The sequence below is a fragment of the Haplochromis burtoni genome, unplaced genomic scaffold (assembly GCF_018398535.1).
Source record: "Haplochromis burtoni strain Fernald_Lab_line unplaced genomic scaffold, NCSU_Asbu1 Contig_149, whole genome shotgun sequence".
NCBI classification, from domain to species: domain Eukaryota; kingdom Metazoa; phylum Chordata; class Actinopteri; order Cichliformes; family Cichlidae; genus Haplochromis; species Haplochromis burtoni.
Genome location: NW_024582510.1, coordinates 771,394 through 784,978, shown reverse-complemented (window position 1 = coordinate 784,978; position 13,585 = coordinate 771,394). Strand labels below are relative to the sequence as shown.

Genomic DNA, 13,585 nt, shown 5'->3' with positions numbered 1-13,585 from the left:
GAACAGGGAGCCAAATTTAATTTCAGCTGAAATTTACCAGTAATACTGCGGCGGCCAGCATCTCTGGCAATGTCCCCCATAGACACCTGCTTATGCCAGCAGAGAAGTGTGTACAGGGGGGAGAATAAGGAAACCCCAATGAAATACGCCAATGACCCCCAGAGCCAACTGGCTACAGAGTACTGGGAACTTTGGTAACCATGTTTATTTTATTTTAGAAATGTCCTTTAAATTGGGTCCCAGGTGGCCTGTACACAAAGACGAATTACAGTACAAGAAATTAAAAGCGGCATTAAACAGGTAAATAAAGAGATTTTTAAAGTCTGTTAGCATTCAGTCTGCCATCACCAACATAGCATGGACACTTGCTTTAATAAACTTTGGAGATTTTACCTTTTTTTTCATAACAAAGACAAACAATAAAATGGCCAAATCAAGAAAGATGGTCTCTGTGTGCATTTTAAGACTTACTGGGTAATTGAGATTAACCAAAGGGGCTTAAGATGTGTAACATATTCTGTGTTCAATATCCCCACACTGGAGAGCCCTAGCTGTCCACCTTAAGCTAAAGGAAAAATGTCCAAAAGGTGGAAAAAAAGCCTTCGGGTGAAAGCCATTAGCTCACACTGCAGGACTGCCTGCCTCCAGCAGGGAAACAAAACGATGCATTTGGCTGAAAATCTGAGCAGCACCTACTTATTTACCTGAGGCTGCTGGCAAACTGGGCAAGCAAAAACAAAGCACTGCAGACAGATGCATTGATGTTGGGTGAACCTGTTTGCTTTAGGTGCTGCTGTTCAGCTGCACATTCTGAAGCGTTGGTAATAAAGTCCTGGTAATAACCAGTTTCTCACTTGTAAATACCATTCACACAGCAAATGCTTCCAATTTTGTGCTTAACACGACTGCAGCGCAAATACAGATGCCTCAAGTCAGCCAAAGACCAACGATAAGGTTAGTTAATGACCTAAACCCACACATGTGGTAGACATTAAAATAGTTTGCACAGCCAAAATTCATTCTAGAGCACATGATGTGGTATAAAGATAGAGTTTTCTGTAATAATTAAGGTTCTATTTTCATTATTCATTGATGCATGTGTATATTCTGGCAAAACCTTTATTATATAATAGCAGAATTATTTACTGTACATAAAGCATTTGAAATTTCTTTTAAAAGTTAAAGCCCTGCGTTGTGTGAAGCAGGTCAACTCTGTTGTTAGTTACGTGAACTAAAGAGCCAGTATGTGAACACACACATATGCGTGTGTGTTTGTGTCTTAGTGATGAGTGGGACATGTCAGATCTGGGTCAGCCCGATCTCAGGAATCTCTGGCATTCACATTTGCGTTGCATGTATCCAAACAGCAGATGTGCGTCTTCTGCATGTGTCTCCATGGCCTGCGTGTGCCGAGGGCTCGCAGGGACCTGGATAAAATTATCCACAAAACCCACGAGGGATTCGATTAAATATTCCCTGTGTATTCAAAGAAACAATGATGATATCGCACTGCGTTTACCTCCATGACAAGACTGGCTGACTCTAGGAATTTGCAATATTTCACCCAAAAACAGAGAACACGAGTCCTTGACGGATGCCTCCACCTCTTCTTCCTTTGTGGAAGGAAAAAACGGAAATACTCTTGAAAAACAAGGGTCTGTGCCCCCAGGGAAAGCAGAGGAAACACATTCCAAACATATCACCACTCTGAGCGTTAGGAGAGCTTCTTCTCAACGACTGCACTAAACTAAAAATTCACTTCCCTAGATTCATCTCATGACAACCGACAACACGACCAAGTGAGGTGAAAGGTCACTGGACCTAAAATCAAAAATTCGTGGCACAAAAAAAGCAGTACCACTGGCTCTGACAGCACAGGAAAACTTGAGGCCTCACAAACAAATACTGCACAAACCTTTGAACCCGTCAGGTTATCCCGTCGACGCCGTGAGAGGTCAGAGGACCGACAGCTGTGCTTGTAATCAGTTCAAAGTTGCAGCAACAAGCGACAACAAAATGCAGCGCTATGAATCACTGTCACACGTGGATAAACGCCACTTCCCCCCCCTCCCCTGATCAAAGAGGAGAAACCTCTAACTTAAAGCAAGGCTTCAATTACAGACTGCAATTACAAACACAAGGAGCTCTTGTGTTTTGGGGTGTGGTAAAGGTGACGCTATTCTTTGAATGGTTTAACCTTCTTTAACCTATTAAAACAGTAATTCACCCAAACTGAAATCCATTATTTTGCTTTTTCACAAACATATTTACAAAAAGTTAAACCTGTTTTCATACTAGTTATGCAGAATATATTCAATATCACCAGATACCCCACATCATGATATTATTGCAATTTTTAAGATTTTTGCAAGAGTATTGCCGTAATGTATATTCTGATTTTCATGTCATTTATAAGATCGCCAAATTATGTCCCCAAAGTTAAACTGCCAAATTGTCAATATCGTTTTTTTACAGATAGAAGAAATGTATCTCAGTTATTTCTTTACTGCAAAATGCATTTGTTACTAAAACCTGCCAAATGTTGACGGGGACGGAGTCAGTCAGCAGCTGAATGGGGTCCAGTTAGCAATTACATGCAATCTGTTTCTGATAATACAGCAGTTATCTGTGCCAAAATGCCAAAAATCACACATCTGTTCACATTTCTGTGTGTCCAGTGTTCAGCTAACATTATCTCTGGATGGTGGTGCATGAGATAACCCCTAAGGATCGTAGTACTACTAGAGTATTTTAATTTATTGAACAAAATATCAGCATTTGGTGTCTCTGTATCGACACGATATCACCACACAATCCTATCACGTAGCGATTTTTTCCCTGACCTGAAAAAAACAAAACAAAAGTGTCTAATAAAAGTATAAACTAAGAACCACAGAGCCACTACATGTTTTGGTGTGAGAGCTAAAGAGAGCAGGCAACAGGATGTCAGTCCTCTGCAAACCAGCGCGAACTCCAGATGCTTTTAACCACAACAAGTCCGTTACCCAGTCACAAAGCCTCAAACAGAGCCAAGAATAAATCATACATGAATCATCCATTACTCAGTTTTCCCCTGCATTTTTATTCACCATCACAAGGTTCAAAGTAAAAAGAAGGTCAAAGGTTAGACAGTGAAAAAGGATAAAGTGGGAGAGGAACATTTGAATCCTTTAATGCTGAGAGAAGCTGTTTTCTTCTTCTTTGAGACGGTCAGAGGATATGCCTGAGGCTCTAGTCAGGGAGTTTCACTTCCTCAGCAATGACCTCATCATTACATCACTTCCACGACATCGCAAAGATGAGCAATGCTCATGATGTAAACAACCACAAGATGTTTTTCTTTAGCGTTTTAAGCCACACGGCAGGGGAGAGAATCAGAAGGAAAATGAATAAAGAGACTCTGTCTTAGTCACACTGAGACTTGGCAATGGTGTACTGAAGTGGCTGAACTATGCTTCTTTTACTTTTCATGTGATGATGTAGAAACTCAAGACATGAAAGGTCAAACAGCAGTGTGACGGCTGCTTTTGGGCTAATGAAAAGGCAAAAATCTAATAATAATGACAGTAAAAAATATAGATTAGGCAATAATAATGACTGCAGGAGCAGCATGGGGCGGTCGTACTGTTACGTCCAGGTTCAAAAAGTCTTGACAGGAATAAGACAAGAGGCAAAAAAAGTACAGTACAGGTTTCCATATTTCCTGTCATATATATATGTATATATACATATATATATATGTATATATATGTATATATACATACATATATACTGTTAAACTGATGGATGCTCAGTATTAATCACTGATAAAGTTTCAAATGACGAGGTTGGTGTGTGTACAAGTAATCCCTGTGAGCCAAAACCTCAGCCTTCAGCCTCTCGCTCTTTATGATATAAAAGAGAGCGGATATCCTAATATGGTCATCTCAGGCTTGTACCCTAGCTGGGAACAGAGTAGCCCCACCCACATGCTATTTAAACCTTCTGTTTGTGAGATGCAGCCAATGAGAAGAAAACTGGTTTAAAGCAGGAGGCTTTTAGTCAAATGATGAACTGAGGGGCTGGCTCAAGGCTTGTGCAAAGTGACTCTGGTGCAGTCCAGAAAAAAAATACTGAAGCATAACAGGTCATCTTTAAAGATTTATTTTATTAAAACTAGTTTTAATAAAATAATGGTTAATAAAATGGTTCTTTGATGTGAACACAGTGGAGCATTTAGCAGCTGAACAGAGCTTTTTTTTAACCTCCAGAGTTGGAGGAAACCAAACTCTAAGCACAAACAGCGCTGCTAATGCAAAAACTAAGCAAGCAACTAAAGATGAACATGTTAACCACTTATGAGCTGCTAATGTTGTTTTCGTGTTGTTGTCGTATTGTTTGCGGTTTTACAGAACTGTTTGTGTTGACTGTGTTGTTTTATTTACATGGAAGCGGACACTGCTTCCATTTGTGCAAGTGTAAACAGGTTACAAAGGAATCTGGGATACACCCAAATCAAAGTGAAGATAATCCCAGACAATCAGTCGTTTCTGACAGAGACAAGTGAAACAAGGCAGAAGTAAGAAGGAAACAAATCAGGATCAACGACGAGTCACACGGCCGCTGATATCATGTCTGTATATCACATAGAGTTTTCTTTATTTAGCTTTTCCTGTCACTACACTCCTACTCTGCACTCTTCTAAGAGTTTCAGCTACTCACTGGGAACTTTCTTGCAGTTTGTAGTTTAAAGTCAAAGCTGAGAAAATCATTTTGTTGTGGAAACCTCTGTTGGAAACATCAACCCAACACAAGCATATATAGACCCCAGCTGCCCCACCACCACGCTCTTGTTTTGGACTCATAAAGTAGGGCATAACTTTGACTGGCTGACTCATGTTGGCCTGGCAGCACAGCGAATGTGATGACAGACCAAGTTTAATCTCAGCTGAGGTCCGCTTTTGGTGCGAGTTTGGCCCGGTAAAAGCAGGTCAACAGAGGACACCCATTTGTACAAGAGCTTCATTTCTCCTTAAGTATTAAAATTGGTTAAAATTGACCCTTTAATTAAATAAGCAGCTGTTTGAATACAATTCCAGCAGTTTTGAAGCAAGAGTACCTCATGTGTGAGTGATTCTGGTGTGCAAAGTGTAAATATTAGCTAGATTTCTTAGTCTTCAAAGACAACCAGACTGCATACGCTTGGGGTTTGAGCTGCAGGGATAAGATAATTGGTATATTTCAGCATTTTTTTAAATCCATAATAAATGAATGAATGAGTATTTAAAATCCTGCACTACAAGATGCTAGACGAGCTAACGATGAAAAACTGACACATATACGGTTGTAAATCAGTAAAAATGGAAACCAGTTAAAACAGCAGGATGCATATGTGGTTGTAAAAATAATTCATGGATCTTTTAATTTGTAATGCACTTTTTGCATCCCTTCTAAAACAACTGCTGTAATATATGAGCCAACAATACTTAACTGAATGAATTCTTCATCTTATAAATGACATGAACATGAGTGAATGAAATCATCAGGAAGGAGGTGCTGCAGCATCAACGCTTTACTGTTTTGCTTCAAAAGCATCAGCTGTTTAGTGATTTCTGAGAAAAATCAACAAGCCTGAGGACAAAAGATGCCTCACAGAGGCCACAAAGCCTCTACGTGATTTACTGCAGCTCTGAGCATCAGGCACATCAAACAAAATGCTGAAACTCAAAGTTGAAAGTTAGAAGAAAACCCGTCCACTATTCGTTTTCTGCAGCCTTCTGCAGGTCTTCCTTTTCCACTTAACTGAAGGGCTTTTCAAGGATCTTTTCAGTGAACAGAAAAACACAATGAGCTCCTAGCTGGAGTGCCAGGGCTCGCAGTGGGTAACGGAAGAAGCGGTGCGGTGTTACGAAACTGTAGGAGGCTGCGGAGATAATCAATCGACTGGTGCAGCAGGAAAAAGCTGCAGTTTGACTGGTTTAACGCTGCAGTTCCAAAATAACCATGCGGAGAGCAGAAAAACCCGAGAAACAGAGGGAAGCATCTGACAAACCTCATGATCGTGGCTTCTCACAAAATCAAAAAGAAAGAGTTTGTATGGTGATCATCGCAAAGCAAAGATGGCTGCCCACATACATGTGTTTTTATTATCATCATCTGCAGTCTTACAGCATGCGCCATCACATCATCTGCACTCTGATATTAGAGCCTGTGGGTCCTGTCACAGGGATGTTACACGGTGATGGACACGTGTGTGTTTATATGTGCGTGTGTGCGTGTTTGCTAAAGTGAGCATGAAGCGGAGCTACAACAGGGCTGTTATCTCCTCACACACATACACTTCAAAGCAGGAGAGAGGAGCTGCATCTGCTAGTGATTTCCCCGAGGTCCAAATCGCACATCCACAAATGCATCCAGGATATGTTGCAAAGCAGCATGGGTAAAATACAGGATACAGCTGAATGAGATTTTTTATCTAAAATAAAAACAAGACATCTGTTATTTGAAGGAAGGGATTGAGCAGATTAGGTTTCCTTTGCAGCACATGAAGCGAAATATAAATAACCCCCCCTAAAAAAAACTACTCTTTGGCATCAGAGATGAATCTGGCTCCATTAATACAGATTTATTAAATGTTAATAGACAGTCCCGGTGCCCAAGGCAGTTTTTTTCTGCCTTGGGCACCTCTGAGTTCACTGAAAAGGCCCCGAGGACACAATCAATACTGTAGGCTCCTTCTCATACATCAAAGGGAGTCTTCAGAGTATTTAGGCTACATTGAAGTGCAGAGCAGCGCTGAGAGGAAAGGCTAATTTCAACTAAAACTAGGGTAAGATATCAAAGCTCAATACTGCTTTAGTGTTTTATTTTGAAAATTAACAAGAAATATAAAAGGAGTTACTACTCTTTGGAAAGTCATTTCCATGTTTTAATGATAATTTTGAATGTTTTTTTTACCTGTGTTATTTCTTTTCCATGTATCTTTGGACAACATTTAAAATCAAATAAAAAAGCAAAAAATGTGTGAAATTGTTATTCATCAAAAAGAGGTTTCTAAAAAGTTATAGTTTTGATAAAACTGAGAAAAGTTCAGTGAAATTATCTGGCTTAGCTCTTTTGATTGTTTTCTGAGTTGCAGAGTAAAGAAAAATTCATGAATTTTTTAACAAACAATCAATAATCTACAGAAAAATAAATATAAGTCTTTTCAGACATATATCCAGCCACACGAGCCCACTTTGTGGCCTTGTCCTATGTTGCTAAGTTGGAAAACAATATGCCTGAGGTCTAAGTCATGATTTGTGCCAACTCCAGCACTAGCTCTGCCTCTAAGCAATCAGCATGTGTATTTTTTATTTTAATTAACTGTTTTTTAGTAGCTTTGAAATCCAAGAACAAAACAATAATCATTCTGAATGCTCTTTTCCAAAATATGGAGTTGGTGTTAGGATTTCCAACTGTGATAACTTAGGGCTCATAGGGTTAATCCATTGGACTTGGGTAGCAGATCACTGTGTTGTTTTGTTATTTGACAAGACAAAAAAGTCTCAAGGAGCCAATTGAGATGGTTGAGACGTCTGCTAGGATTGCTAATGGCACCTCCTAGTTGAGGCGCTTCAGGCATGTCCTACTGGACAACACCCTGGAGGAGACGCAGGAATGCTGAGAGATCACACCTCTCTGCTGACTTTGGGAGAGGGAGGTCTGGCCTTAGACTGCTGCCACCATAACCCAGACCCAGATAAGTGTAAGAAGATGGATGGATGGATGGATGGATGGATGGATGGATGGATGGATGGATGGAAACCCATTCACAGAAGCAGTTGTGTTTTCTATGCTGATGGTGCATCCCTGAATAAGTTGGAAGTCATGAGTTCCCAGTTGGAAGTTATTTGTGAAACGCCCCCTCAACTTGGATTTCCCACTCTAAAGTTGGAGCAGACGAACATACCCTGAGTTAGCAAACCATGATGGCGGCACTGAACGCACACAGTAGTAAAACTGTAAACTTTTAATCAGTACTGCCACTGTTGTGTATTTTTTACTCAAAAATCAAGCCATATGCATAGCACTGATCAGGTATATATCTATTAATGTGCTTTTTAAGTGCAAAAAATAATAATTTTGCTGTACTGCGATACCTGAATGGCTCTGACTTTGCTAAAAACCAAAACAAAGTCTGATTTTGATAGCTTTCTCTGAACTGGGGAGTGGCATTCTGAAATCTGTGTTCCGAGGTATCTGGAAAGCAGCATACACTTTTAAGATTAGGCTTAATTTTTTTTGATAAAGCATATAGTTAAGGTTGTGTCAGGCGACCCTGAATCCACCCTTAGTTACACTGTAATAGGCCTAGGCTGCTTGGGGCTTACCATGATGCAGGAGTATTTCTTCTTCACTCACCTTTTTCACTCACTATGTTTTTATAAACCACTCTGCATTTTATCATTAGTTATTAATAATCTCTGACTCTCTTCCATAGTGTATCTGGGCAGATGGACGCCCCTCCCTGGGCCTAGTTCTGCCAGAGGTTTCTTCATGTAAAAGGGAGATTTTCCTTCCCACTGTTGCCAAGTGCTTACTCATAATATCTGATTTTAGTGCTGGGTTTTCTCTGTAGTATTGTAAGGTCTTTACTTACAATATGAAGTTCATCTAAGCAACTGTTGCTATGATATTTAAAAAACTGAATCTCGAATCAGACAGCAAGCCCCTCCAGGATCAGGGCGGGGCTGCTAGTTTTGGGATAAGGGCAAAGAGAAAAGAGAGCACGGGGAGACAGGAAAGAGAGACTTGGGAAGTCCCCCATTAGCCTGAGCCTATGGCAACATAGCTAAGGGATGGTTCTTACGTTTTATTTATCTACATGGGTGGTAGGTTGGCTGTTAAACTTTTGAAAGCAGTTGTTTACTCATAGATATATACAACTTTGACCACAGCCATTAACTATATATTGCTCTAGCGAAGCTGTGCCTTAGGCAGTTATTTCTCTTAGTTGTAACAACTACTGGTAGAAATCTGACTGCTCATACATTAAGTTAGAACATATAAATTAAGCATATGTTTTCTTTTCCTCCCACATTATCTCTAAAATAGTCTCAGATGTGTACAGAAGTGTAGGTGTTGCTACCTCGTTGACTCTAATCTAAATGTGATATGACAGCCTCCTTTATGACTAACCCTGCCTCACACGTTCTCTAAAAGGATTATGCTGCAAAACGGATTATTAATACCAATGACCCATTCATGGATTCGGCTTTTTTGAATGCCGGATATGGATGGAAACATGACTAATCTGTGCATAAGCTCTCAGGAACCTGCTTCCCTCTCCTTCTTCATAGTCAGCAGCAGAAAGGAGCATTTCCTCTGCTTTCCCGAGTGACGGCTGTGATTTATAGCATCTGGTCAATAGGATGCTGACGTGGACAGCAGAAGTTAGCGCTCCTGTTAGTCTCCTCCTTCCATCCTTCCTTCCTTCCGTTCTTCTTCAAGGAGACGATCAAGCCACAACAACACTCCCAATCCAGTTTCCCAGAGTCATCCTAGCCGTTGCCCTCCACACGCATCCCTCCCACCTGCAGTTACAAGCGTTCAAGCCCCCGGGACATAAATGAGACACAGTTGGCAGAGCTGTGAGAACTTGAGCCCCGTCTGGATGCCGGAGATGAGAGGAGCTTTGTCCTCTGGGGTTGTTTTTCTACTCCCGGTGAAATAACTGAGCTCTGTATTAATGTAGATATTAAACAAGATGAACTGTAATGAATAGACACAGACCAAATAAAAAAATTGAGTTGCACTGCTACTCCTGTAAACCCTCATTGTTATGGAGCATATACTCTTTACAGTGATAACAGATTTACCCCCAAAATATTATTAATCAATAACGTGTTAGCATGGTTAGCTCGTTAACGTGTTAGCGCTGTGCAGACCCACGCACAGGGCGATCCGCGCTAACTGAGATTTGCCGCGCTAATGCGGTTATGGCCTTAACGTCATTTTAACGATATTAACACTGACAGCACTGGTAATTATATAAAACTAAATTCAGATACTGTAGGATCTAGTTCCACTGTAGCAATCATAGCAAGCTAGGAAGCCAAACAGGCTAATGTTTGTAGCTTATGTTAGCTGTGTGACAAAGGTTTACCACTCCACACAGCAGCAGCTGTTTATGGTCTTGATTAGATTAAAGGGTTATTGCAAAAACCTTGATTTTCTGTAGCTTATTGATTTTGTAGTTATAGTAAATGTGTTTTTTGACTTGTTGCTCAGAGAAAACAAACACAATTTTTTTATTATTTTTGGACTAATAAAAGTCTTTTTCACCACTGCATATCATTAACGCTTGTCTTCTCTCTCTTGCAGTTTGTGTTTTGTTCTGATTGTTGTTTGTGATCTCTCTAAGGTTTTTTTTCTATCAGTAAAGACAGATGGCTGCCCCTACCTGAGCCTGTCTCGACTGGAGGTCTCTCATTTAAGAGGTCTCTCCTGTTAAAGGGGAGTTCTTCCTCCATAGTTCCTAGGTCCTGCTCATTTTCTGATTGTGTAGTAAAGTGTCTTTACTTCACAATTTAAACCTCTTTCAGACAAGAATGGTTACTTAATAAATAAAACTAAATTTAAATTTCATTCAATTACACTTTATTTACAACCTGGAAATTGAACACAAGGGTTATTTCTTTGCTAAATTATGGAGGATAGAGGCAAATCTATAGCCGACAGTGAAAGGTTTCTAGGCTGAAATCTACATTTCCAGGCTGCCTGCGATCTTGAAAGCGTTCCAAGAACATAACGTCAGCATGACTGGGAAAGCTCACAGTGCCACAGGGAGTCCACGTCTCATGATTACTTCCACAGAGGAGCATTTAACTCCAAACAGAGACGCTCACTACTGTTAAACAGGGGGTGAAAAAGTCAACGTGATGGCACTGCAGATATCAGGAAAGAAGAGGTTTAAAACTAGGTAGGAAGGAGTTGTAGCATGTACAGTGTCCTTTAGAAAGACATTGCACAAAAAGTGAATTGACTCGTTGCAGGAAACTGGTGCCACTCCTATTGTGAGCCACAAACAGAGAGTCTTTGAACATGTCATGTCTTGGAGAGGCTTAGCTTGATTCCAGCACTCCCTGGGTAAGCGAATGAGTCTGGTAGCTGTGATTCATTTTCCCCAAACTAGCATTTTCTCTGAAACACCAGCAGGCACAGAAACAAGGCTCTGATATATGGCGTAATGTCCCTGGCTGACTGGTTTTACTGTAGATGGGGAATGACGAGCAGATGAGGTCAGGAGGGGTAAGGAGGGCTGTGCAGGGTGGTGTGTTTTAGGGATTTGGATGGTCAACATGCATTAGGGGCTAAACCAAAGGTCTGCCAACCTCAGACCTGAATAAACCACTTTGATAAGGGATTACAATCCCCTCTCCCAGCCCTGCAGGCGCACCAGGCCGCCATAAACAAACAATCCCCGGCAGGCCTTTCTTTTGGCTCTTTCTTTGCGCAAGAATGAGACTCCCATCTCTCAGATAGAAGTCAGAGAGAAAGAATGTTTCTGTTTATCTAACGCCCCTGCCTTTTTCGGTGTCTAACATTCCTGATAAACGTCACATGCCGGTCAACCCTGCTGCGTGCGGCGGTCTCTGCAAAGGGCCTGAAACCAAAACACTCTTTGTTTTCCATCTTAGATAACATACTGATGGGTGAATTTGCTCCAGAACAATAGTTCAAAACAACGCACGTATGATGTCCAAAAGAAAAGGCACCAAACAGCTACTTAAAAGTTGTCAACCATGGCAAACACACACACACGCACACACACAGTGGCCCCAGGATTTCAGGAGTGTAACTATAACAAATCAACAACCACTTTCATGTCTGCTCAATAAGTCGCTCATATTCCTCTTCAAACAGACACCCACACATCCAGGGAGCGAGCACCATGCCTTTTGCAGTGATAAAGAGCTGCTGCGGAAGACGTTCCTTCCCTCCATCCATCTAGAGCTCTCCACGTTGAGTGGAAAATGGGGGTGGGCTGCCAATGAACAGAAAGTCACCTACTGCCAGTGAGCACTGGTCAATGGCAAATATGTATGATAGTGGTGTGCAGCATGATGCTCATCCTAAGTGCTTTTATATCTTAAAAGCACATAGGCTGGATGAATTATTCATGTCTTTATAGTGTGTGGGGTTGTTGCATATATAAATCAAAACTGCACTAAAAATTAGTAAAAGAAAATAATAATAACTTGAATCTCTCTTCTCAGTCTACTGAAAAAATGTGTAGAACACATTTAATACAGCACAAAAGAGTCATGGCGAGATAAGCCTAATTAAAATACCTTTTTTCTGGATTTTTAAGCAAAAAAAAGCAACCTAATCGATTATGTTCATTGATAACTGGCATCAATATGAATGTACAGTAAAGGACACAGCTGGGGTCATTAATTCCAACTGCTTGTTATAAACATATACCAGTAAAAAGCTCAGATGTGTGAGAAATTCTGCAGCATCCAGTATCCGGGGTGCTCTTGAGCATGACACTGAGTTCCCGTTCGATTATTTATTTATTTTCTGTTTGAGCTGCATGCATTCACCTGCACCGTCTCTCTCCTGTGAGACTGTACACTATACATTTTTGTTATATATCTGCGTGGGGCATTTTTCACCCAGTACACCGCCACTGACTTGTTTGGTAATGAAGACCACAGCTCAGTGCAGCATTTCCCGGATCTTTGCTGGTCAGGACCCGCCTGTTGGCGTGGCCGGACAAACACATCTCCTCTTTTAAGATGTCAGAGGGAGACATCTGATAGGCTGCACTGCTTCAGCTGTTGAGTTTACATTTTATCCAACCATGTCTTTAGACGGGAAACCACGCTTCATATACAGGGATTATAATTATAATCATAATAACATTTTTTTTATTTACATAACATTAATGTAATGAATAATCAGATTCGACCCTACTGCCACCCGTTATTCTAACCCCATTTTCCTTATGCTGACTGTAAAATACTCACTCTTGTCTGTTAGTGTCAGCTTCTCCTCGAAATTATGTCCGAGGTCCTTATAATCCATTGTTTCCATTCAGGCGGATCGCAGACCCTTTCCAGTTGCTGTCATTCCTCAGAGTCGCACAAGTACAGGAGATGAAACTCCCAAACACGCCCTTTGTAAAATCCAAGCCGAGCAGAAGGGAAAAGTGGCCAAAAAATCTATGGAAATAAAAGCGGATCCGGCTGGAAAAACAGCGCCGAGTCTCTGAAGTGATAAAATGTTACCGGGTGTGTTTTAAAAGCAGAGACTCGGTTCCGTCCGGAGAGCCTGTGGGTCTCTGCTGGAAAATCTACAGTGTGAGAATAAAAAGCTGTAGGTAAGTTAGACATAGGAAGGAAAGATTTCCGGTCAGGATTTTCAAAATAAAAGATCCTTGATCAACGCTTTACTTCAGTGGCATTTCAATTTTCCAAAATTAATTATTATGCGTCTTAGGTGGTAGAGTAGTCATCTACCAATCAAAGAGGGTTAGGTCTCCGGCTAATCCAGTCTGCAGGTTGAAGTATCCTTATACAATGAACCCCGAGATTCCCCTTTACAGTGTGTGTGCAAA

At 40.9% G+C, this 13,585-nt stretch overlaps 1 protein-coding gene across 11 annotated transcripts in view; it reads right to left on the bottom strand.

Moving 5' to 3' along the window:
• map7d1b (MAP7 domain containing 1b) overlaps nt 1–13,351 on the bottom strand; it is a 49,949-nt gene extending 36,598 nt beyond the window's left edge. For 10 of the 11 annotated variants that reach the window (XM_005938740.3, XM_005938741.3, XM_005938743.3 and 7 more), the window contains exon 1: nt 12,996–13,351. In XM_005938740.3, the coding sequence (XP_005938802.1) occupies nt 12,996–13,062 (67 nt within the window). In that variant the 5' untranslated portion in view covers nt 13,063–13,351. The remainder of the gene's footprint in view (nt 1–12,995) is intronic. The other variant, XM_014338892.2, reaches the window with a different exon arrangement.
• Between the last annotated feature and the right edge of the window lie 234 nt (nt 13,352–13,585).